The sequence below is a fragment of the Lagenorhynchus albirostris genome, chromosome 1, assembly GCF_949774975.1.
Source record: "Lagenorhynchus albirostris chromosome 1, mLagAlb1.1, whole genome shotgun sequence".
NCBI classification, from domain to species: Eukaryota; Metazoa; Chordata; class Mammalia; order Artiodactyla; family Delphinidae; genus Lagenorhynchus; species Lagenorhynchus albirostris.
In genome coordinates, this window is record NC_083095.1 from 86,703,672 (window position 1) to 86,729,630 (window position 25,959).

Below are 25,959 nucleotides of genomic sequence, written 5' to 3' on the forward strand. Positions count from 1 at the left end.
GAGTTATTCTTTTTTTTTTAATTAATTAATTTATTTTTGCCTGTGTTGGGTCTTCGTTTCTGTGCGAGGGCTTTCTCTGGTTGTGGCAAGCGGGGGCCACTCTTCATCGCGGTGTGCAGGCCTCTCACTATCGCGGCCTCTCTTGTTGCGGAGCACAGGTTCCAGACGCGCAGGCTCAGTAGTTGTGGCTCACGGGCCTAGTTGCTCCATGGCATGTGGGATCTTCCCAGACCAGGGCACAAACCCGTGTCCCCTGCATTAGCAGGCAGATTCTCAACCACTGCGCCACCAGGGAAGCCCCGAGTGAGTTATTCTTAACTTAAAAAAATCAGGTCAGGTATTGTCTGTTGAAGGGAAATAAAAAGACCTGCAAACATTTTGTTTGTTCTTATTTTTCTCACTCTGAGAAGAGAACACTTTTTCCTTATAGTTACATTGTCTTAAATAAATGCTAGTTCGAGTTCCCTGCATCAAGGCACTTGTGAGACAATGAGTGGATGCAGAATCACATTTCATGACAATCACTGAAATGAAGGTTATTGACTCACGTCTCAGGGACTGATGGTATCTTAGGCCAGGAGCAAGCTGTGATGTGGCAAAACCTCTCTGGATGGAGATGAGTGGATCTGGATGTGATCTGGAGAAATTTCCTGGGACCCTCTTTCCATAAGAGCAGCATCAGGAGATACTCTGTAGTGCCCTTGGGTCCTCCTTAGCACTTTGTCTGTGACCTAAAGAGGCCCTACCAGATCATCTTGCACCCTGATATGTGTAGCCCAGCATCATTCGGGGGTAAAATTTTTGAAACTGCATATAGTAAAGTAAGTGCTGAAATGAGACAAGCAGAAGATTCTTTTTTTTAAAAATTTATATTGGAGTATAGTTGATTTATAATGTGTTAGTTTCTGCTGTACAGCAAAGTGAATCAGTTATACATACACATATATCTACTCTTTTTTAGATTCTTTTCCCATACAGGTTATTACAGAGTACTGAGTAGAGTTCCCTGTGCTATACAGTAGGTCCTTATTAGTTATCTGTTTTACGTATAGTGGTGTGTATATGTCAATCCCAATCTCCCGATTTATTCCTCCCCCTGAGCAGAAGATTCTTATCTCACATTTTTAAACTGTAGTATCCTGAGGAGGATAGTGAAAGGGAAGGAAAGAAGAGACCTGCCAATTATTAGGGCTAGTTGACTCTTCAAATGGAGATTCAAAGGGGAATGTCACCTTAAGTATGCAGCAATAGGAGAATAGTTAAATAAAAGTTAATGGAATATTTGGCAACCATTAAAAATATTTGCAAAGACACTTTAATGACGTGAAGACATGCTCAGAATACAGTGTTAAATGAAGGAACAGGATACATATATACCTAGTAGCATCTCATCTGTTCAAAACTATCTATCTAACTATCTATCTATCTATCTATCTATCTATCTATATATGTTTACACATATACACACACTTAGAAAAACAGCCAGTGGTTATCTCTGAGTGGTGGGATTACAGGTTATTTTTATTTTTCTTCTTTATAATCATCTGTGTTTTTTCTAGAGATTTTCCACTAAACATAAACATTTTGGGCTTCCCTGGTGGCACAGTGGTTGAGAGTCCGCCTGCCGATGCAGGGGACGCAGGTTCGTGCCCCGGTCCGGGAAGATCCCACATGCCGCGGAGTGGCTGGGCCCGTGAGCCATGGCCGCTGGGCCTGCGCGGCTCCGCAGCGGGAGAGGCCACAACAGAGAGAGGCCTGCGTACCGCAAAAAACAAAACAAAACAAAAGTAAACATTTTATAACTGGGGTATGAGAGTATTTTAGAGGAGGTTGTTCTGGAGAGTGCTTTTTCAGAGACCCACAGAAGAGGAGGACTTGAGCACCTGAACTTGAAAGAACGTCTCTAGTGCCCTGGATGAGAAACACTGAGTCTGAGCAGGGTTGAGGGAGAGGATTTTTTCCTGGACAAGCAGGAAAACATTCTGCTAGTAGAGAAAACATTTTCTGGCATTTTTTGTTTTTAAGGACAGGCCTTAGAAAAGGGCTTCTTTTTTTTTTTCTGGCCACACTATGCACGTGGGGATCTTGGTTCCCCAACCAGGGATCGAACCCATGCCCCCCTGCAGTAGAACCACGGAGTCCTAACCACTGGATCACCAGGGAATTCCCAGAAAAGGGCTTTTGTTATTCTTGTTTTGTTAGAACAAGCATTTAAACTTTTTATAGCAATTTGTGAGGGTAGGTTTTTTGTTTTTTTTTAAATTGATTATTTATTTATTTATTTTTGGCTGTGTTGGGTCTTCGTTGCTGTGCGCAGGCTTTCTGTAGTTGTGGTGAACAGGGGCTACTCTTCATTGCGGTGTGTGGGCTTCTCATTGCAGTGGCTTCTCTCGTTGTGGAGCACGGGCTCTAGGTGCGTGGGCTTCAGTAGTTGTGGCTTGCAGGGTCTAGAGCACAGACTCAGTAGTTGTGGCACACGGGCTTAGTTGCTCCACAGCATGTGGGATCTTCCCGGACCAGGGCTCGAACCCGTATCCCCTGCATTGTCAGGCGGATTCTGAACCACTGCGCCACCAGGGAAGTCCTGAGAGTAACTTTATGTCTGTTGAATTTGAGAATAATTTTTAAACAAGCTTGAATTTTATGTCTTTTTTTTAATTTCGTTTTTCTAGTATTTCATTTTTTTCAATTTTATTAAAGTATAAATGGTATTTACTAAAATGTATCCATAACTCATCTTTAAGCATACCCGTATCACACATAAAATGAAAATGTATTTGTTCATATAGGGATGCTAATGTTGAAGGATGAAGTAGTTGATGATCTCTTTAAAAATGTTTTATTTGTGTCCTTTCCAGGAATGACTAAAAAGACTTATGTGGAATCTGTACTTGAGGGTATAAAACAGTCCAAACAAGAAAACATAGACATTGATGTTAGGTAAGAAGCATTGTACCTTAGTGGTCACCATTTAAAATACTAGAATGTGAAAAATTTACTCTTTTGAGCCTGAGTATAGTGGATTTTATAAATCAACCAATAACCGATTTTTATCTTTTAATAAAAAACAGAGTCAAGAACCTTGTTGTTTAAAGTTGAGAATGCAATTCTGAATTTTTTCGTGTGGCAGTAAAGTTCTGAGTCCTGTTGCTCTTGTGAAGTATGGCTTCCCATGGCTCTTCAGCGAACATCCAGGCTTCTTACTATGGCCTGCAAGGTCCCACGTGGCTGCCTTTCTTACTTCAACAGCCTCATCTGGACCACTCGTCACTTATCACGCACTGGCCCGCCCTCTGTTCCTCAAGTAGTCCAAGACTGTCCCACATCAGCACCTTTGTACTTCCTGTTACTTTTGCCTAGAACACACCTCCACTGTATCCTCGCATGGTTGGCTTCTCATTATTCAGGTCTCAGTGTGGCTGTCACTTCCTCAGAGGGGCCTTCCTTGACCACCTTATCTAAAGTGCCTCCCCACATCTTCTAGTCACCCCGTTTATTTCCTTTATGGCACTCTTCTTAACAAGATCAGAAGTCTTCTTGTTTTATTTGTGTACACACACTCACCCGCTAGAGTGTAAATGCAGTGAGGCCAGGCCCCTTGTCTTTTGATTCACCACTACCCCACCAGTACTTAGAACAGAGCTGGCACATAATTAGGGCTCAGTAAGTCCTTGAAGGAAGAAAGGAAGAAAGCTAACTGTATAGTTTCTGGCTATAAAATCTCTCAAAATTAAGCTTAACTGGACTAATACCCCAATTAAAAAAAAAAACCAGGCAAAAGACAAGAGAATTCAGAAAAGAAGACATACAAATGGCCAATAAATGTATAGAAAACTATTTAACTTCACTAATCAAATAATTTTAAAACGAAATATTACAATGCCATTTCAACAGGTACCCCGCTCCCCAAAAAGAGTATTAACCAGTGTTTGTGAACTTACACACTGCTGGTGAGCATATGTAATTAATAAAACCTCTCTAAAGAGGTATTAAGATCTATAAAAATAATTTCCCTCTGTGATCCAGTAACTCTGTTCTAGAAATGTATCCTAAGGAAATAGATTGATTAATGTTAAGATTCTTCCCAGTAGTGTTATTTATAACAAAAAGTAGAAAATATCCTAAAATGTCCAACAATCAGAGAACAATTACATTATGTTATATTCATATGATTTATATTGTTTTCTAACATTTAATGGCAGGGGAAATTGTTAAGTGGAAAAAAAAAAAGACTGCATTTTATATATAGTTGATCCAGATTTTGTAAATAAATATATGCTAGAGAGATTTCTTTATTTTGTGAATAAATAGATAAACTAATAAATGCTGGAGGAAAATTACACAATATTAACAGGGGTTCTCTGGGTATTTGATTCCTTGTAGGAATCCAGGTAATGTATGAAGAATGAATTTGTATCAGCTATTGGATACATGTTAGAATTAGAATATTACCAGTCTTGTAACCCTTAATGAAATAAGGGATCTAAGCCTCCTGATGAAAGAACTATCACCACCTATGAAATCCTCTTGCCTCAAGATTGAATCTGATCTGATTAAGCCTCTAGACTAGATCCAGTTTCCAATTCATAGGAAATACAAGAGACAGGAGAACATGTTATCAACATGGGGATTCAATCAGCAAAATCAGATGTGGGAAACTATAGGAAAAATGATGTGGTTTCTTCAACAAATAAATTCAAGAAAAGAGGCCGGGGGGAGGTGTGAGGTAGAGGGTGGAGGCATGGGGGAAGTGGCTATAGATTAAAAGAGACTTGAGACACATTGACCAACACAATGTGTGGACCTTAGTTGGATTCCGAATCAAACTGTAAAAAACAAATACATGAACAAAAAAACAGGAGATAGAACTTTGAACACTAACTAGATATTTGGTGCTGTTTAGTAATTTATGTCTCATTCCTTATGGCAAAGTAAGATGTCAAGTTAGTCAGGCTGTACTTTTCCAGTAAGATGTATTCCACGTAGCCTGCCATACCTCTCTGGCCATACTCAAGAGTTGTCTTTTTCATCTACACAATCAATACTCATTTTCAACTGTGTTTTTCTTGTATCAAAGGTATTTGATATCAGTCGACAGAAGAGGTGGCCCTTCAGTAGCCAAGGAGACTGTTAAACTTGCTGAAGAGTTCTTCCTTTCTACTGAGGATACAGTTCTTGGCCTTGACCTCAGTGGAGACCCTACTGTAAGTTACTTTTCCAAAACGTATTTTATGTCTAAAAGGTAGAATCAGTTTGTGGGATGAGGATTAGCTTGGAGCATCCTGCTTTCTCCAGAGGTCCAGCAGACTCTCTGTGTGGATGAAGCCCTATCCTGCCCTGGATGACCAGAACGTCTATAGCAACTGCTCTCAGATAGGGTTCTGTGAAAGAATTAAGCCCCCTAAAAAAAGAGAAAAAGATTTGCATGACAATATGATTATTTTATTTTGGTTCACAGCTAGTACCATTCTACTAGAGAAGTTAATTTATTAACATGTAATCCATGTCTAATGCTTAATTATGGCTAGGGCTTAATTGTCTCACAGAAGCCCCAGTTGAGAAAGGCTGGTCTAGAGCTTCTTGGTCAGATTCAAGCAGGGTGCCTCAGCTGTGGCACTACTGACATTTGGGGCCAAAGAATTCTTTGTTGTAGGAGGGTGTCCTGTACATTATAAGATGTTTAGCAGCATCCCTGGCCTCTACCCAATAGATACCAGCACCCTCTTAGTTGTGACAACCAAAAATGTTTGTAGACATTACCAAATGTCCTCTGGAGGGCAGAATCACCCCAGTTGAAAACCATTGAAATAGAGAGTCCTGTGAAACTGGTTCTTACGGCTTTGTCAAAACCTGGGCTGTTCTGGCCTTGTTTCATCCGTCCATTTGATAGACGCTTTCTTTACAAATCATGCTGGTTCCTGAATCAGGTGAGTTCTCCTTCTTAGCTTTAGATATCTAGATATCCTTCCGAAAGTAAAATTTGGTGACTGTTATATCAAGCTTAGCTGATTGTCATCAGGTTCACTGATACTTAAGATTCTCGAGGGCAAGGACTGTGTCTGTGCCAGCTTTGAATTCTCTAACATGTCTAGCACACCGTAGATACTTTATAAACAAAATGTGCAAATAAGTCCATCTGCCGTTTTTTTCCTGCCATTATTTTATTTCTTTTTTTATTGAGACAGAGTACCCAGTTCTTCAGTTTGCCTGTACGCATACATCCTCATTTTAACTTTTGTCTTCAAGGTAGGACAAGCAAAAGACTTCTTGGAACCTCTTTTAGAAGCTAAAAAATCAGGTCTGAAGTTGGCATTGCATCTTTCAGAGGTAAATAATATTGTAAAATTAGGCTGGAGAGGATAGATTACAATGGAAAATAATTAATGGAAAATAATAATCATTTGTACACGGCTAAAGATAGGCCTGGCTTGGGAAAATATTTTTAGAAAGAGAAGGTAGAAATATTTTTGTGTAAATTATAATGATGAAGGCATAACTTGCTTTAGTCCCTCATGTTACTGTTCCTTTGTTTTTGTGGTTCCTGGGGTTGGCTGTTGACGTGCACTACGGTTGTGTCCTTAAAACAGCTTAATTGACAGCTTGCTAGAGAAAATGCATGAATTTATATCAGCAGCCTTGTTAGCGGCAAGATGACACTGAGAAAAGCATGAGTTTGTCTCACCTGTCCTTGCAGGGAAGGGACCTGAATGTATCACATACACTGGCAAGAAAGGAAGTAGCTCATCATCATTTTATAAGGCTCAGCAGAAGATCAAGTGCCCCTGTGGCACCAGCTCCTTGGCAGCATGAGCACAGTGCAGATAATGCACAGAGAGTAGCTGGAGAACAGTCACTTTCTTAATCAGCACATCCCTGTGAGGCAACCAAGGGACTCTCCTGGACTTTTCCCCATTTTACAGATGGATTTACTTTCTACTTCAGTACTTCTACCTATTTCTTTTTTTTAACATACAAAAAGCTATACATAATTATACAACTTGATGAATTTGGATTTGTTTCTTTTTTTTATTATTATTTATTTTTATTTTTGGCTGCCTTGAGTCTTTGTTGCTGTGTGCGGGCTTTTCTCTAGTTGTGGCGCGCGGGCTTCTCATTGATGACTTCTCTTGTTGCAGAGCACGGGCTCTAGGTGCACGGGCTTCAGTAGTTGTGGCATGCGGGCTCAGTAGTTGTGGCTCACGGGCTCTAGAGCACAGGCTCAGTAGTTGTGGAATACGGGCTTAGTTGCTCTGTGGCATGTGGAATCTTCCCGGACCAGGGCTCAAACCCATGTCCCCTGCATTGGCAGGCAAATTCTTAATCACTGTGCCACCAGGGAAGACCCTGTATTTGTTTCTTGAATGCAGGAAATAATACTTAGTTTACTTACCTCGTATGATTATTTTGAAAATTAAGGTCATGATTTAAAGACTAGGGGAAAAATGGGAGCTTCGTGTCAGTACTGGCTCTTTTTCATGTCTACAAAGCAGAGAGTCAGTAATCTAGTGGCAGAACTTAAAATCTAGGATCCATGTTTCCACACTCTGATCAAAAGATCTTTCGTGTGTAGGACACCCTCTAGTTGACCAAACTGATGCCAGATTGAAGTCATTGGTCAGGATAACAGAACAGCCAGCATGAGGCCAGTTACCTCTGGCCTTTGTGAACAGCATCAGAACCTGCTCTTTACCTTAATTTCTGTGGCTTTTCTTGCTTGGTCCATTGGATATAAAACATTTCATTTCAACATGTTATGGTCGTTTGTCTTTTAGGCTATCTAGGAGATGAAGAGCACAGCCAGACATTTTCATGGTGGTTGTGGTTTGCACTTAGCTAGCCTTGTCGTTAGATAGAACATGAGCGCACTGTATGTGGATGGAGTCTGGGCCCCGGAGTCAGATGGAGCCGGGTTTCACCCTTATCTCCACCATTCACTAGCTCTGTGAGCCTGGACAGCTTTTCTTTAAAATGCTTTATATTTTTAACTACAAAAGTTATATGTATCTGAAGAAAATCCACGTGTACAGAAATAGTGTAAAGTAGAAGTAAAGAAATAAAAAATGAAAGGTCCCCTTAGTTCTGCTCCTGAGTTGATCCTATTAACAGTTTTGTTATTTATATATATTTTTTCTATCCCTTTTTGTAATATGTATGAAGACATATACACAACACAAAACACACATATGCATATAGGGTTGTGAGATTTTGTTTTTGAAAATTACTTTTTCTGAGTTTTGATTTCTTCATCTTAATACTTTTGTATGATTCTTGTGAGGTTTAAAGGAGAATGTGTGTGAAAAGGCTATTGACTCCATAGTTACTATCATCAAAATGAATCTAGAAGAATACTGGGAAATAAGTGGGAAGATAAAAGGCAAAGAAGAGAGCTGGAAGGTCTAAGTGGTTCAGCTTCCCAGAATGTCTGCATTGCCTTCCCAGAGGGACAAAATACCTGGCTATAGAAAAAAGTACTTTTAAGAACCACTGAAAGAGGTTATTGATGCCCTCTTTCCCCTTTTTTTGAGATTCCAAACCAAAAAAAAGAAACACAAGTACTCCTGGACCTGCTTCCTGACCGAATCGGGCACGGCACATTTCTCAACTCCTTGGAGGGAGGATCCCTGGATCTGGTGGACTTTGTGAGGCAACACCAGATACCGCTCGGTAAGGCTTAAGGCTTTAGGTCCTCCAGGCAACTCACTGTCTCTTCCTCCCCAGCCCCCAGGTTGCAACCCATATGTAGAGAAGCACTGTTCTAAATACATAAATATCATTTAGAAGTTAAGTGATGCTTTCTCAGCCTCATTAAATAACAGGAAGTTTTAGCTCCCATTAGAGTATAAGCTCCATGAGAGCAGGGCCCTTATCTGTCTTGTTCACAGCCACATTCCCCAGTTCCTGGAACCAGGTATTATATTGAGGGAATAAGGTCGTCTAGTATTTTGGAATGACTTTAACCAATTTACGTATGTTGTGAAAATGTGTAACATTTAGTTAAAAATTAAGACTTATGCAAGATTCCAAGTATATTTTTATATGTCTGTTAACCATCACACACTTGCTTGTCTGCATGTGTATACCTGGAGCTTTTTTTTTTTAATTAATTTATTATTTTTATTTTTCATTGCTAGTATAGAGAAATACAGTAGATTATTTTATATTTATCATGTGTTATGTGACATTGCCGAACTTAACTTATTCACCATTACTTTGTAGAATAAGAGTGATGAGAGCTGACATCTCTCCTTGTTCCCTATCTTAGGGAAAAGCATTCAGTCTGTCGCTATTAAGTATAATGTTAGCTGTAGAGTTTTTATTTTTATTTATTTATTTATTTTGGCTGCGCTGGGTTTTCGTTGCAACTCGTGGGCTTCTCTAGTTGTGGCGCATGGGTTTAGTTGCCCTGCGGCATGTGGGATCTTAGTTCCCCAACCAGGGATTCAACTGCGTCCCCTGCATTGGAAGGCAGATTCTTAACCACTGGACCACCAGGGAAGCCCCCCTGGAGCTATTTTTATTTAACAACAAATACTTATGAAGTGCCTACTCTGTTCCAGTCACTATTCAAATTGCTGGGAATACAGCAGTAAACAAAACAGACAATGTTTCTTTCTCAAGAAACTTATATTCTAGCATAGGTAAGAGAGACAGTAAGCAAATACACAAGAAAATATCAGTGTTAAGTTCTTTGAAGAAAATTAAACAGGCCGGTAGAATAGTGATGAGATAACCACTTTTGATTGGATAGTTGGGGAAGGCCTTTCTGATGAGGGAAAGAAGCAGTTGGCTGAAAACCTCTTTACTGAATGATGAATTCACTGAACTTACAAATTTAACAATTTGTAGTAACACCTGTGTGGGTGTGTTTTTTAACTAACATAGAGTTTTTCAGCAATTCATAATGGGTGAGATTTCTTTTCTTTTTACTAAGGAAATTTTTAAACCTCTACAAAAGTAGAGGATCTTGGAAACCACTTGCATAGTGATCTTACTTGGTGTGGTGGCCTGGCTCTGCTCTCAGCAGGGGCAGGTTGGGTTTGCCATTGCTGGGACTGAGTGGCCCTGTGTTGCAGCCGCCTTACTCAAGGGAGCAGATGCCATCAGTCAAGTCGGTGAAGTATTTTACTCTGGCTGGGGAGCCGGGCATAGCTTTTCAAGGCAGGAGTTTTATAATCATAGAAGTCGTTCTTAAGATGGACTTGCAGCAGGCAGTGAATGGATGGTTGTCTGAGTAAAGGAGTTTAGAGGTTTTCTTTGAAGCCACAGAAGAAGTCCATTTCTGCTCTTGGCTTTTTATAATACTGTAACCCTCAACAGTGCTACCATTTTCTTACCTTTACTTTAGCTCCCACTGTAAGACCAGGAAGAAGTGCAGCAACCCTTCAAAGATTCCTTCTGCTCCCCTATCACGATACTTCCCTGCCTTCTTCATGGTGACTGGCTTATCACACCCCTCTTTCCTCTCCTTCTTTGGTAAAAGAAAGGGAGAAAGAAGCACAGGGCTGTGAAGGGGATGTTAATTCCCTGCCATGAGCTGCAGCACATAGTTCCCACACAACTACACTTATTGGACTACAAATTTTCACATGTAAGAAAGGTCAGTTTTGTAAAATAATGAACTACTGAAAACTAGCATAGTTTGGAAAGATTTCTCATGTATCTACTTGGTGACAGTGAATGAGTCTACTAATCTGCTTTTAATAAGAGGCTTCTTCCTTTCCCCCCTTCATCTAGAACTCTGTTTGACCTCGAACGTCAAAAGTCAGACAGTTCCATCTTATAAGCAGCATCATTTTGGATTCTGGTACAGCATGCTCCATCCTGCCGTGATCTGTGTAAGGTGTTTTGTTGTGAGGTATTTTGCTCCTCTTTAGTCCCTGAGTTGCCATAGGTCAGACATTCACTACCTAGCTGGCTGCCTTGCACACCTTGGGGGTGATGCCCAAGTGGAGGAGTGAGAGGAGATTGGGGCTTAAGAGGCTGCAAAGGGCCAGCGTGACTCTGGTTTGGCTCTACGGGGAAAGGTCCTGGACAGTACCTGGGGGAACAACAATACTGATGCCCAGCACCCAGCCCTTGCGATTCGGCTTTAATTGATCTGAGGGGAGTCCTGGGCACAGATACATTTTAAAAGCTCCCTCGGTGATCTAAACATGCAGCCGTGGTTGAGAGCCACTGCCCTGGTGTTTTATTTTTTGTTCTTAAAAAGGATAAACAAGCCTGTTCAGTCATAGATGTGCATGGATATATTTATAGACCCCTGTTTAAATTCTTAAAAGAAGCATGGTAAATAGGAAAATACTCTAAACGAAAGCTGTTGTTTTTTAAAAAATCATTTCCTCGTTCATTTTGAAACTTTCTTGCTTATGTTGGCAGACCGATGATAAGGGTGTTTTTGCAACACACCTTTCTCAAGAGTACCAGCTGGCAGCTGAAACATTTCATTTGACCCAGTCTCAGGTGTGGGATCTGTCTTATGAATCCATCAGCTACATCTTTGCTTCTGACAGCACCAAGTCTGATCTGAGGAAGAAGTGGAATCATCTGAAGCCAAAAGTGTTCCAGTTTTAAGCTGTAATGAGGTGAACTACTTTCGAGTATGTATGACAACCTAGACCTCCCTGCTGTATCCCACTTAGTAAGCTGTCCACTGCTCCCTCCCGTGGAAGCATAGCAGCCAAGTGCCGTGGGCTCCAACACTAGCACCTTACTCACGGTGGATGCCCAGTCTCTCTTAAACTGACTGGCAGGCTGAGGTCGTCCATGGCTCACCTCCATGCTGCTTACAGGAAGGGACTTGAAAGTTGCTGCTCACTGAACTCCCCATTCCAGCAGTGATTTTGACTTAACAGTCCTTCATTAGTGATCATGAAACTTCAAGAAAATCAAAGTAGGTTCTCATCAGGAAAAGTTTTGGAATTACTGGTCTAAATAAGGTGAAGAGAGAAGGAAAAACAGATTGTCGCCAAAACCTTTAAGCCATCTAGCTTGTGATGACAGCTCTGTATTTTGTTGTGCTTACTTTAATCGGACTCCTTTCACTTAAGTATTCCCCAGAACTGTGGACTCCAGGGATACCATGCATTTTTGTGAATCCCAGTAGCCAGGGTTAATCTCCTTTGGGTGGGTGACCCTAAGTGACAGATAAAGCTAGCTTCTGATATCTGCCTTTGCCCTTCTCATGATTAATCCTCCTGGAGTCAAGATACATTTTAGATTTTGAATCGAACAATGGAGAGAGAATTGATCCATTCTTATGTTCATATCTCATCTTCCCTCCCCTACCTGGTTACTATAAAAATAATTCTCTACAGAGTTGACAGGACAGCCTCTATACTCAGATTACAGTAAAAGAGAAATGGCAGTGCTCTCTCTCTCTCCCTCTGTGTATATATACGAATGTATGTGTGTGTGTGTGTGTGTGTGTGTGTGTGTGTATTAAGTTCTGTGGCATTGGCCATAGAGAATAAGCAATAAAGGGAAGAATGATAGCATGGGGAAAATAAAAAGAAATAATAGCACTAAGGAAACAATTGATGAGAACAGATATGACTGTCCAGCTCCTAATATATTCTTGCTTCCTCTGCTGCACATGCCATCCAGTCTGTCCCTACAAAGGCTGAACGAGTATTAAAAGGGAGGGGTGCATAGATCCTCTTGCTCCCCCATCAGTGGACTTGGTTTCTCTTTCTTAGAATGTTTGAAGATTGTGTATTATTTCTTGCTGCTTCCATCCTCAGGAGTGGCAGATTGGGTGGCAGATAATGGTTTGTGAGCTAGTTTGAGATAAAATTGGGTTTTCCCTGGTAAGAGTTTTGCCTTTGCCCTATTCCTTTTTTTTTTTAAACATTTTTATTGGAGTATAATTGCTTTACAATGGTGTGTTAGTTTCTGCTGTATAACAAAGTGAATCAGCTATACATATACATATATCCCCGTATCTCCTCCCTCTTGCGTCTCCCTCCCACCCTCCCTATCCCACCCCTCTAGGTGGACACAAAGCACCGAGCTGATCTCCCTGTGCTATGCGGCTGCTTCCCACTAGCTTTCTGTTTTACATTTGGTAGTGTATATATGTCCATGCCACTCTCTCACTTCATCTCAGCTTACCCTTCCCCCTTCCTGTGTCCTCAAGTCCATTCTCTACGTCTGCGTCTTTATTCCTGTCCTGCCCCTAGGTTCTTCAGAACCTTTTTTTTAGATTCCATATATCTGTGTTAGCATATGGTATTTGTTTTTCTCTGACTTACTTCACCCTGTATGAGTCTCTCGGTCCATCCACCTCACTACAAATAACTCAATTTCGTTTCTTTTTATGGCTGAGTAATATTCCATTGTATATATGTGCCACATCTTTATCCATTCATCTGTCGATGGACACTTAGGTTGCTTCCATGTCCTGGCTATTGTAAATAGAGCTGCGTGGACATTGTGGTACATGACTCTGTGAATTATGGTTTTCTTGCCCTATTCCTTTTGCACATTCTCTTCATCTGGAGGTTGGAGGGCTGGTCCTGGGTCTTTTAAAATTGACTCATTCTCCATGCCCAGTTATGATGGGTCCCAATGGATATGGATACAGATACTAAGGAAAGATTTTTATTTCTATTTTACCACATTCTAATTTGTTTTTCAGCCTAGAACATAAAGATTCAGACAGGCATACCTGTAGTAACCCCACACAGGCAGCCAGAAAAAGCAGGTAAAGATTTATCTTTTCCTACCAGCAACAACTTAATCATAATTTGCATATATACATTTTTTTTAAAAAACACCTAGAGAACCACTGGGCATTTTATAGATAGAATTTTTATTAACATGGTATCCCTGAGAGGCAGATTAAGGTGTAAACACTGTTCTGCTTTACAGAAAGGGAAATGGAGGCAGGTTGACTTACACATAAGACATTTGGAACCAGAATTTGTATCTGTTGGTACCACAACCAGTGCTTTTCCCACAAGACTATACATAGATATACTGAAGACAAGTGATCTCTCATTTTTTAAAAAACACTATAGAACACTTCCTAAACTATCTCAGATCCCGAGGCATTGCTTTAGACTCGTGTTTCTTGTATCTTCCTGTCTGCTTAGGCAACATAATTGAGACACCATCTCCCCTTAATTCGTAAGAGTTAGGAATTAGGAAATTCCCTCAGCACCAGAACCCTAACTAATCTTTCATCTACCACAGTAAGCTATGGATTTTAGAAAATTCTACCTCCCCACTTCTCTCTCAGATCTCATTCCCATCCCAACTCATTCAATGTGACTAATGATGCAGCTACTTATCCCAGGCCTTGGCCATCACTCACGTTCTTCTTTCCTCTGAACTGCCCATTGAAGTATCTTCTTAAGATACTGGTTTCTGACCTTCATCTCCCATAGGAGCTAGTCCCCTAAGACTGCCCATACTTCTTCCCCAGTGCCAGTCAGCTGTTTCCTTGTCAGTAAGCACAGCACAGTACCTGATTTACTCTGGAGGATGGGAGCCCATCTCCTGATCTGCCTGGCACTCCATGTTTTAGCTGAGGCGAGTCCCTCTCTGCCTTCTGCACGGCCCATATCTTGCTACCTCTCCAATTCTGTGCTACTCCAAGCTTTGTCTAACCTTCCTTACAGTCTGTCCTTTGCCCTCTGCTCCCTTGCTCCCCATTTTCCCATTTTTCACCCATTCAGCACTCAGTTTTGCAATGAGTTTTGGAAAGTTCATCCCACCCAGTAACCTTCCCTCTGAGCACTGCCTGCTTCATGAAGCCTTCCTAATTAAAGAGAAGAAAATACCTGTTAAATTTTTTCCAAACTCTAATGCATCAGACCTCAAGTTTTATGCATAGTGTTACTACCTAGCTTTCTAGATTTCTCTAAAACTGTTGCAGCTATACATGTGCACTATTTGTCCATGTCAGTGTCATCTGTTTTAGTTTGTAAGGAAGAGGACAGGGTCTGTTTAACTTGTGCTGTACCTGCTCATCATACTGCTCTGAACATGTGGGCAATTAATTCAATACTATTTGATCATAAAGATCAGAATTACACTTGCATTTGAACAGCTGCTTTTAAAAGTAGATGTATACAGTTGAATATGTGTGCATGTGTGTGTGTAAGTATTGTCAACTCCACTGACCAAAGATAATCTGTCCTCCTTACCATTAGGGTAAAGAGTTGTTGGCACAAAGTGGTCTGTTTTCCCAGTCCGTGGGAATGTGGCAAGTGGCCTCTGCGCATTGCAGGTCAGTATTATGTCCACAGGGTGCATGACACTAGCCCATGTGTTTAGAGTGTGTGGAATATGGACAGTTCCCTCTTGGCAGTTCTAACTGCTTTCCCTATCACCACATCCAACTGGCTTGCTCTTTAAGCTTCTAGACCACAAGGGACACATGAAATTCTGATGAGATGGACCAGAAAAAAAAAAATCACACCAGACGCTGTAAATACAGTATTTTTCTATTCCAAAGCTTCTAGAGCTTGGAAGAAACTAAGAAATCCAGGGTTCACACCTCAATATTTATACGAGGTTTACATTGTTTCCCCATATAGCACACCTAGGTTCTTGACAAAATGACTTATAGGTCAGAACCAAATTGAACACTTAAACTCTTTAAGGTAAAGGAAGAGTGTGCATGACAAATATATCATTCTGAGCACAGGGTTAAGTGAGCAGGAAAAGTCATTCTTCTTTGCATTTCCATTGCTATATAAAGAGCTACACCCATTCAATGAGAATTCTTACTACTTCTCCATGAAATGCTGCTGTGATGGGTTTTTCTAGTTGAAATGCAGTCTATAACAGGATGAGTAAAGAAGGGTGCACGTCACACTCATAGGATCTACTACTGTGTCCTCTCTATTAAGGGAACAACATAGGCACTGAGAGGGAAAGGTGTTGCCGTCAATAAAGGCAAGGAGAGGGAATGAAATCTTCCTTTCATTCTTAAGATGCTTTGGGAATTTGACTCTAGATCCAGAAGAAACATAGGAACAAAGAGTGGGGTAAATTCTAGAGTATTTCCTAAACTAGTCAGGCACAAATTAGGAGATGGATCTCACTATTGGAGGACTTTTCTAAACAATTTCAGTACATGTAATGAGACTGTTTTCTTCATAGATCCTCAGGGGCTTACTTAGGGGCTGGCTGTGAGAGAAGCTTTTCTCGTGTATGGATCTCTCGGTGCTTATTAAGAGCAGAACTTTTACTGAAGCACTTGCCACAGTCATGACACCCATAGGGTTTCTCTCCTGTGTGGGTTCTCTGGTGTGCACGTAAGTCAGAACTCTTACTGAAACTCTTTCCACAGTCAGGACACACATGGGGTCTCTCCCCTGTGTGTATCCTTCGATGTGCACTAAAATGAGAACTGTTATTGAAGCTTTTCCCACACTCTTCACACTGATAGGGCTTTTCTCCTGTGTGGGTTCTCTGGTGAATGATAAGGCTTGAGCTCTGGTTGAAGCGTTTTCCACACTCACCACACTGATACGGTTTCTCTCCTGTGTGGATTCTTCTATGGGTGATGAAATTTGAACTGTCACGGAAGCTTTTCCCACAGTCAAGACATTTATAAGGTTTCTCTCCAGTGTGGATTCTCCGGTGTCTAATGAGGCGTGCACTCCGACTGAAGCTTTTCCCACAGTCAGCACATTTATATGGATTTTCTACTTGAGGGGATATCTGATGCATGAGATGGGAGTTTGGACCAAAGCTTTTGCCATATCTGAGATATTTATAGGGTCTCTCCCCCAAGTAAGGTCTCTGATGACTTAGAACTTTACCTAGACTCCTCTCTGGGAATGTTGGTTTTCCTCTTCTCTCCCCTGGGGTCTTCTCCCACTGTCTTCCTGATCTACATTCACTCTCAATGCCTTTACCTTGATTAAGATGCCGGGGAATTTTCCTCTCAGACCTTGCAAGTAACGTCCTGTGTAGTTGTACTTCCTCAGCAATATCCCGTTTTAGATTCTCTTCATTCTCAAATCCAGCCTCAAAACCTGACATAAGAATAGAATTTTAGAAGTTATCCGTTTTCTCAGTTATGTACCAGGGTAAAGCAAGTATCACATTAGATGATTAAATGTAAAAATTAGGGAGCTCTAGATCCCTAATAACTACCATCTGTTAAAATTCCGATGTTTTACTTCTCTAATGGAATCGATGCTCTATGGAACACACTTAAAGAATGCTGATCTAAAGAACTTTTGGAAAAGAAAACTTATTTATCAAATGCCCAAGCACTGTGTTAAGTGCTTCACTGTGGTACTTCATTTACATCAACCTTATGAGGTAGGTCTTAACATATGAGCGAATTTACAGGGTTAAGTAACTTGCTCTAAGGTACTCAACTAATAAACAACATAGTCTAGATTCACATACATATATATGTGTGACTCCAAAATCAGGATAATTTTCCTCACAAGGAGGGAAGCCATAATGACGTTTTGGGGTTCTTTTTCTTATACAGTAGCTGAGATTCAAAGGATCAGTTCCCTCAGAAATCTCAGACTTTTGCATAAGTGTGTCTGAAGAAAGAGGTTATCAGGTGTTCATATATGTGAATAAAGCAAGCATACAGCTGGTTTACAAGCTGAAACTAGAAGAAAAAACAAATGAGAATGAACTTTAAAAATCAACTTCATCCATCTATGGGTATATGACATGCTACTTGGGAAATGTAGGCTTTCAGATTCCCTGCTAGGTAAACTGCCTAGTAACCTAGCAGGTCACATGCTAGTCTTATGGCTAGTTTACAAAGTCTGCAGCCGTCTCAGATTGATGCTGTAGTGTGAGGAGGCAGGTCAAGTGAATAGGGGATATAAACTAGCTGCTTTATAATAGACAGGAAACATGGAGAAGAGAGAAGGTGGTCACAATAAGAATCCATGAGAGCTGGGTGTAGAGGCCACTTCTGGTCTTCAATCTCATGATTTTTCTCCTAAATCCCACTGCCTTCCCTTTGCTATTTGCTATATCTACCTTAAGAAGTAAAAGGATCTTACCACTGGGGCTCTGAAATAAGACTGGAGCACGGGTCATAGCCTCTGGGGGTACCTCGGTATCTTCTTCATCATCTTCAGAATCTTCTTCTATGGCCTCATCTGCTTCCTCGGTTTGCTTCTCGGCTTCGGCCTCACTGGTCTCCTGGGTGGGACACAAGGCTGCCTCCTCTTCCCGGACATCACTGGGCAGGGCAGCACCCCGGGCACTCACCAAAGCATCCATCTCTTCAAAGAAGGGACAGGTCTCTGGTGCTTGGCCATTCTTGACCTTCCGATAGCTGGTGTGGAGGCTTTTAAACTTGGTCCGACACTGCTCTGGTGTCCTAAGGAAGCCATATTCCCATAACCGCTCAGCTACTGCTCCATACAACTGGCTGTTGCGGTGGCAGTTCTGGAGGGCTTCATAAAACTGAGTCTCACTAAGAATTGCAAGGTAGGTCTTTGTCTCTTCATAGCCCCAGTGTACACCTGCCACCAGAAGAGAAATTTCAGCACCACTTAATCCAGGGCTTTATAGTCTCAATTCCTCAGTCCTATCATCTGCATCATGAAAAATCACCTAAGCTCGGGCTCCTAGGTGAAAAAGTAAAAACACCTCATGTTTCCAAAATCAATACGAACTCTCAGAATGTTCTGCTTCTCTATATCCTATATCAATTTCACAGAGACCTTTATTCCTACATTCTGTTCAAAAGAGGCCTTTCCACCTTATCACTGTAACAATCATTATGTACTCTGAGGCAGGTGTACAGAATGCATTTCCCCATTCTTCCGGTAATTCTGGAATTCTGATCCTAATTAGAAAATAACTGGTATGGGGAAGAAGACCCACAATCAGTCACTGTCAGCCATGAGCCATCCCTAAATTCTCTGATCAATCTTTTTCTACCAGTCCTACTTCCTTATGAATTAAGTTTCCCATAGAATGACTCAAAATCCCAAGGAAGAGTCTCTTTCAGAATCACACTGCTGCTTAATCCAATCCCTTTTACGGCCCTTCTTCACTTGCCACAATCTCAAAAAAAGCCAACCCAGCAATAGCAAAGACCTGAAGGGTACAAGATAAGAACCTGTAGTCATGCACCATCTTAGGAGTGAAGGAGTGGCAGAGCCAGGAAGAGGAAGGAAGCAGAGCAGATAGCATCTTCTGGCCTGAGCTCTGCTAATGCTGCAGGCCATCCCAGCTTGGGCAGTACTTCTTCAGGATGACTACAGGCTCTGCTCCCTGAAGGTACCCAAGGGAGAGGGAAGGAAGATTCTAAGAGCCTTCCTCCCACTTGAGAGCTAGCTGGAGATTACACTGCTTCCATTACCCTCCACTCACTGCAAGTAATGCAGCTAGCACATGTGCCATGATTGTGATTTACCGAAATTTATTCCAGTGACAAAACGGGGAAAAAAAAATTTTTTTTTTTTTAATTTAGGCCATGCAGCATGCAGGATCTTAGTTCCCAGACCAGGGATAGAACCCATGCCCCCTGCAGTGGAAGCTCAGAGTCCCAATCACTGGACCACCAGGGAAATCCCAAATTTTTTTTTAAAAAGGAAAAGGAGGGGCTTCCCTGGTGGTGCAATGGTTAAGAATCTGCCTGCCAATGCAGGGGACATGGGTTCGAGCCCTGGTCCGGGAAGATCCCACATGCCATGGAGCAACAAAGCCTGTGTACCACAACTACTGAGCCTGCATGCCACAACTACTGAAGCCAACGTGACTAGAGCCCGTGCTCCATAACAAGATAAGCCACTGCAATGAGAAGCCAGCACACCGCAATGAAGAGTAGCCCCCGCTCGACACAACTAAAGAAAGCCCACGTGCAGCAACGAAGACCCAACGCAGCCAAAAATAAATAAATAAAATTTATTTATTTATTTATTTTAAAAAGGAAAGGAAAAAGTCCAAGACAGAAGAAGACTAGAACAGAAGTAACAACACATATAATAAAACATGGAAGGGACACATAACTGTTCCCAGTGGAACTGCAACTCTAGAGTAGTCCTGCTGCTGTGCCACATTTTACAGTTGAGGACGCCAACTGTGAAATGGCCAGATAGCTGTGCGAGGTCACCCAGCTGATTAGTGGTCAGGGTTAGAAACGAAGTCTCCTGATTCATACTTGGTGCTCTTCCCATAGCAACATGGTTGTACAAATTACATCAACAGTAATAAGTGATATTTTAAAATGGTTCCATAGGCAAATAATATTTCAGCAGAGTGTTAAGCAAGGTTTCTTGCTGCAAGACTTCTTAGTCCTGTTAAAATGCCAATGTGTGTTGCAGATCTCACAGAGGAAACAAAATGTTTCCCCAACTTTGGGCAGTCCTTCACTATGCTCTTCTAAGTAAAAAGGAACACATAATAAACTGACCTTGAGTTTGGAGAAGTAAAGATAAAACACCAGTTCATATAAGGTGCTCAACAAATATTAGTTAAAGATAATACAGTACCAAGTTTTTCTCAGCCTTCAGTGATTTTGTAATCAGGAAAAAATATTTTAAGAAAGAAATGGAAGGAATGATACTCCTTTTCAGGAGTCTCTTGAACTCTGAGTGTACTTCTTTAAAATATCTAAAATTATTCTCTACTTACTATTAGCTCAATGATTTTCCCACAAAAGAGAATGAAATACACAGAGAACTAAGAAGTGCCTCTGTTCTCTAAGTGACAAAGCTGGCAGGTGACATTAAGCTTCCTGACTCCACATCCAGCCTCATAACTCCTCAGTCTAATCCTAAAACCCCAAGAAGAAAAGCTTACCACTTGGGCTTCGGAAAAGGACGGGTGTGGTGGACTTGTCGGGGTCCTGGGGGGTGGCCTCCTGGCCCACTTCCTCACTGTCAGACTCTTCAGCCATGGCATCTTCTCCCTCCTTATGCTGCCAGTCCTGTTGCTCTGGCTCCTCAGTCTCAGCATCACTGCCCACCAGGCCAGAGTGAGAGGCTGCCTCCTCCAGGCCATTACTGGGCAGGGCAATGACCTGGGCACTCATCAGGGCTTCCATCTCTTCAAAGAAGGGGCAGGTCTCAGGTGGGTGGCCACTCTTGACTTTCCGATAGCTCTTCTGGAGACCTTTGAACTTGGTCCTACACTGCTCCAGGGTCCGGAGGAACCCATACTCCCGGAGCCGCTCAGCCACAGCCCCATACACTTGGCTGTTTCGATGACAGTTTCGGAGAGCCTCGTAAAACTCAGTTTGACTGAGAATTGCGAGGAGAGTTCTGGTCTCTTCATAGCCCCAGTGCACACCTGCCACCTTCTCATCCTCGAAGCCCCAGTGATCCTGTTCCACCCAGCTGCTTCTCTCTCTCCTGGATGGTAACAGATCAGCATGCATTTGTTTGTCTCCTGTGTGACTGCCTCTTGGGAATTCCTTCTCCTTGAAGCCCAGATCTGGGATCCATGGCTCTCCTTGCTCCAACTTGGAGACCACACTGGATTTAGGAAATGGAAATCCTGCTTGCAGGGAGGCAAACAAAGGATATCATAGTTTGGACTGATCATAAAAAACATCTCTGAGTTCAGACCTGCCTTTTTTATCCAAGAGGTTTATAAAGCAAAGTATCTAAGAAAATGTTTTCAGAAAGTTCAATGGGTTGAAGAAAGTGGGGAAAAATACATGAAACCTCAAAAAATGAGAAATATTTTACTTTCCAGAGCAGGGTGACAAGAGAGGAAAACGTTCTGTTGTGTGTTCAGAGCAGATAATTCTGTTCCAAGTTGCTCCCTAGCTCTCCTAACCACTTGCAGGCAGGTCCTGCACTGCTGGAAAGTCACCTCCTGCCTCCTACACAGCTGACCAACGTGGGGGTTATTCCAAGTACAGCTCATAGCAAGCCCTCTGGATCCATGGTTCCTCCACATCTGCAGACTTACCCAACCACAGTACTGTAGTAATTACTATTGAAAAATATCCATGTATAAGTGGACCCACACAGTTCAAACTCACGTTGTTCAAGGATCAGCTGTAGTTCTCTACTTGGGGCCAGAGAATTAAACTCAGAGTGATTTCAAGGGGGAGACTGTCTTCAACTCTTCCATTTCCTTCACACTGAGTCACGAAGTTCTAAAGGTTTTTCCCTTAGTATATCCTTTATTCCTACTGCCACCATCCAAGTCTAGACCCCTTACCTTCTCACACCTGGGTAACTGCAGCAGTCACTGTCCTACCTAACTCCAGGCTCTTGCTTCCTCAGCTCATATGCTATTTGTATTGCCAAACCTTAACCTGAGTGGTTACCAGGCATGGCCCGTTCAAAGCAGACTCCTCTCCAAAACACAGCACATGTTTATTCACCACTCTGTGCCTTTCCTTTAACTCCCTCCCTTCTATCGAAATTTAACCCATCAGTGCCCCCATGAAGCCTTCGCTACAGCCCTCCCTCGTCTCCCACTCTGCCAAACCCCTATTGTACTCACAATTGAGTAACAAGTCATTGTTTGGCATTGTTTCAATACAGTTCAGTTCAGCACATATTTATGTTCACTTTTGTGTTCTCAATCATATTATAGGCTTTTTGAGGATAGGCACCTTTTCTCATTGCAGAGTACCCTGCAAGGTGTTGAGCACATGGTAGGTGTTCAAAACTGATTAATTCTGCAAGTCTGTGTGTGCAGTTGAGGGATTGCATCTGGATGACTAAACAGAGACCACTACCAGACTGGCTGAGAAGCCTAGCGTCTTAGATAAGATCAGAATTCAAAACAACCTCAACAAGTTAAAGAAGTGATCAAAGAAAAAAACACACAAAATGGAGTTCTTCAGAGTACAAAGAAGAAAAACAAGTTCCACAAAATCAAGTTTAAGAATAAGAACTAGGCACAAAGACAATGAGGAAAGCTCTAAGAGACGGGGGAGTATCAAGTGAACGACAATCATTAGTTATACGGAAAGAAAGTGTAGTGAAATTCTGAAGTAAAATTCTTACTCTGCCTCTACCTACCAGACCCTCACTGGAATAATATATATAATTTAATTCTGCACAACTAACATGCTATTTGGAGAACTTAAAGTTTCCAAGGGAGAGTAACAAAAACTTAGTAGGTCTGAAGAATGGAGCTTCTGGGGAAAAGCAGAAAGAAACAAATATAGTTTAATATGGAGAAAGAAAATGACTAAAAGGAAAATGTGCTTTCAAGTATAGAAAAGAATTTTTATCTAGAAAATACTGACGTAGTGTCATCATTACCAGGAGGAAAGAAATTCCAAGTTCTGGAAAAACTAGGGAGCCATCCTCTGGCAGACTTATCAAAAGAGGAAATACAAGAATTGCAGCAGAGAGCTAAACTATATGCCTTCAGGAGGTCCCCAACACTGCATACTCTATTTCCACTCTTTCCTGAAATCCCTTTCCCACTCACTATTCCCAACCCTACTTCCCAATTTAGAATGGCATCCTATCTTCCCATATAAATCTACTCCTCACCGCTCCTTTGAAAAGGTCTGAGCTTCTCCTTTGGGTTCATCTGCTCCTGTGGTCCCAGGTCTGGGTTTCTTGCCCTCTCTTTCTTGGGTACACCCCTGGGCTGGGGTTCCACTGACTCCTGCCGAACACTTAATAACTCTCGTGATGATTTCAGGGGTGTCATCTTCTCCAAGCGCACTTCCTGCCCCTTCACAGAGACTGTGACCTAGAAACAACCCCCATGAATTGTCACTGCAAGGTCATAATGAGGGGTATTCCCAGAGGAGATTATTTATTACCCCAAAAGAAATCATCCTTTTGGGACATGGCTAGGGTTGGGGCGGGGGGTGGTTAATAGTGAACAAGGGTCTTTCTTAGTCCATTACTGTTGGCTTAGAGCAGCTGGAACTACAAAAGAAAAAGATCAAAATAGTAAACCCGACTCCAGGCTAAAAAATAACTCCCCTTTCTTCCCTATTAAGTAAAAAACTATGAAACTATGAATAACTCGTTATGATACCTAGCAAAGGTACACCCAGGTAGCATCTCCCGATAAGCTCTATCTGAAAAAGTTACCTATTAAAGGATCAGAAGTATAAGCATCACCAAGGGAGACTGTGCCCCACTTTAAATCTGACTGTGCCTTAATTTGGCTTTTTATCCTGCCCCTGCCCAGTCACACACTTCTGAATACCCCCTCCCTGCTCACCGAACGTCCAGGTCTTCCAGGCTCTCTTTCTAATTCTTCCACCAGAGCCACTGCCTCCTCTCCACTTTCTGGACATTGCTTTTGTACCCATTTCTGGATCTCCCCAGGTAAGACGGTCAGGAACTGCTCTAGCACCAACAATTCTACAATCTGCTCCTTGGTGCGCACCTCCGGCCTTAGCCACCGACAGCAAAGTTCCCAGAGTTGGCTGAAAGCCTCCCGGGGCCCAGCTACCTCCTGGTAATGAAATCTCCTGAAGCGCTGTCGGAAGGTCTCAGAGTTAGTGCCATTCCCTCTCAGGGTGGGTTTGGCCATCGTTCACAGCAGAAAGCAGCTTCCCTCCACTTAAGGGTCTAGGTTCCACAGCTTACACCCATCTTCTCATGTCCTTGGAGAATCACCTGCAGATGAGTCTCTCTCTGTAAGAAGAGTTTCCTCCTAGGATAGAGAGAGATGGCACTATCAGAAGGAACATACTCATATGTCTGAAGTCTTGCCAGAGCTGGCCTGACTTCGCAGATGCTCCACGTAGCACCAACTTCAGGACAGCAAGCCAAAACCGAGCATGAAGGTGAGAGACCATTCAAAAGCTGCATTTCTGGGCGACTTGCAGGGCAGCCCGGGTAAGCAGCAAAGAATAGAAAGTACTGTTTGTTCCTCTCCCACCTCCCCCAAATCTGACCCACTGTAGCTCCCCCGACCAGTGTAGCATAGTGTGTTCGAACCATATGGGAGCTCGAGAGGTTCTAAAGGCATGTCACCATCCTGCTGAAGGCAACAAAAAGCCTCTGTCCAGCGGGTCGCAGCTGATCTCCCCCAGTACCTCCGCCGTCCTTCCCCGGGCCCTCTCCGTCCGCCCCGCCCCCTCGGACTCCACCACTACCAATTCCCACCCCAAACAAAAATCAAGTACTGAATACTGGGTCTTTGTTCTCCCTCACAGCAAAAGTAACCGCTCAGTAAATAGCCGGGAACTACTGAATGGAAACCTCGCGCATTGAGAGAAGTTGGTTTGGGCTCCTGAAGCGAGGGCCGGGTGGGCTTGGGGAGAGTCCCACTGAGTTGGTGGAGAGTGGGAGTCCGAAGGGGCAGTAGTCATGGGTCTCCTGAGGACAAGCTCGGGTGCTGGCCAGGCGCTCCGAGGGCTGCAAGGTTCGCGGATGCGGGGTTCCGGCCTCTTTGTCTTCTCTCCCTCCGGCCAGGTCACTCTCGAAAGCCGTCGTGAGCCCCTCCAGAGGCCTCCGACCGGGCTAAGCGCCCTGAGAGCACCCTCCGACCCACCCCTGGGAGCTTCTCCTTCTCGGGCTGTCACTCAACCCACCCGCATTTCTGACCGCGGGCTAGCCTCACCCACTCGGGGTAGGGCTCCAGCCCGGATTCTCCAGCCTTCCAGTTCAGCTCCCAAACCGGAAGTCCGAGCGGGCGACCCGGGCGCTGGAGGCGCATGCGCGAGGGAAGCTCCCGCGACTCCTGCGGAGCACCGACTGGAGCCTGCAAGTGGGCCCAGGCGAGCGCGGCTCACTTCCGGGACGCGGCGCGCCGACCCCTTCCCGGCTTCCCGTCAGCTCTCCTCAGCAGTAGTCTCGGCGGGTACAGTCAGGAGGAACTGCCCTTCCCGGGGTCCTGTGCGCGTGTAGTGGAGGGAGCGCTCGCCTCTTTGGTCGCCTGGTGAGGCTCTGGAGGAGGGTGCGACGGATATAGGGACTCGCGGTCCGCCGTGGGAATGATCCACGAACTGCTCTTGGCTCTGAGCGGGTACCCAGGGTCCATTTTCACCTGGAACAAGCGGAGTGGCCTGCAGGTACTGTCCGCCTCAGAGCGCGGGAACTAGCGAGAGCGGAATGGGTGGAGCGA

General features: G+C 43.0%; 3 protein-coding genes across 27 annotated transcripts in view; 2 read left to right on the forward strand and 1 right to left on the reverse strand.

Annotated features, from left to right (window-relative positions):
* Positions 1-12,370, forward strand: part of ADAL (adenosine deaminase like) — a 105,220-nt gene extending 92,850 nt beyond the window's left edge. For 5 of the 6 annotated variants that reach the window (XM_060148880.1, XM_060148887.1, XM_060148871.1 and 2 more), the window contains 6 exons: positions 2,859-2,940; positions 5,078-5,204; positions 6,247-6,327; positions 8,526-8,664; positions 10,735-10,835; positions 11,377-12,370. In XM_060148880.1, coding sequence (XP_060004863.1) covers positions 2,859-2,940; positions 5,078-5,204; positions 6,247-6,327; positions 8,526-8,664; positions 10,735-10,835; positions 11,377-11,571 — 725 coding nt within the window. In that variant the 3' untranslated portion in view covers positions 11,572-12,370. Of the gene's footprint in view, positions 1-2,858; positions 2,941-5,077; positions 5,205-6,246; positions 6,328-8,525; positions 8,665-10,734; positions 10,856-11,376 lie in introns of all 6 variants that reach the window. The other variant, XM_060148907.1, reaches the window with a different exon arrangement.
* ZSCAN29 (zinc finger and SCAN domain containing 29) lies at positions 1-25,897 on the reverse strand. 16 transcript variants are annotated; one of them, XR_009540418.1, is made up of 8 exons: positions 25,427-25,897; positions 24,106-24,543; positions 23,418-23,622; positions 20,752-21,450; positions 17,997-18,464; positions 16,776-16,991; positions 11,773-11,927; positions 10,335-10,468 (listed from the first exon to the last, which is right to left on the reverse strand). XR_009540418.1 is itself a non-coding variant. In XM_060148753.1 (7 exons), exons 2-7 carry the CDS (start codon positions 24,418-24,420, stop codon positions 743-745), a joined length of 1,893 nt encoding a protein of 630 aa, XP_060004736.1. In that variant the 5' UTR covers positions 24,421-24,543; positions 25,427-25,897; the 3' UTR covers positions 1-742. The 16 variants fall into 16 exon arrangements, 13 of the variants coding, with proteins under 13 accessions (XP_060004736.1, XP_060004753.1, XP_060004747.1 ...); XR_009540446.1 differs by having other exon boundaries at positions 10,366-10,465; positions 16,872-16,991; XR_009540420.1 differs by having other exon boundaries at positions 10,366-10,465.
* The window catches only part of TUBGCP4 (tubulin gamma complex component 4), a 45,729-nt gene continuing 45,307 nt past the window's right edge, over positions 25,538-25,959 (forward strand). For 2 of the 5 annotated variants that reach the window (XM_060148804.1, XM_060148811.1), the window contains exon 1: positions 25,562-25,906. In XM_060148804.1, the coding sequence (XP_060004787.1) occupies positions 25,829-25,906 (78 nt within the window). In that variant the 5' untranslated portion in view covers positions 25,562-25,828. Of the gene's footprint in view, positions 25,907-25,959 lie in introns of all 5 variants that reach the window. The other 3 variants (XM_060148793.1, XM_060148822.1, XM_060148842.1) reach the window with 3 other exon arrangements.

Excerpts from the sequence above, each read along its gene's own strand:
- ZSCAN29 (XM_060148689.1), bottom strand. The coding sequence starts at position 24,420 with ATGGCCAAACCCACCCTGAGAGGGAATGGCACTAACTCTGAGACCTTC. Across the intron at positions 23,623-24,105 it reads CTGGAAGACCTGGACGTTCG|GTCACAGTCTCTGTGAAGGG; the intron begins GTGAGCAGGGAG and ends GGTTGTTTCTAG. Across the intron at positions 16,992-17,996 it reads CTTATTTCAGAGCCCCAGTG|GTTTTGAGGCTGGATTTGAG; the intron begins GTAAGATCCTTT and ends TTCTTATGTCAG.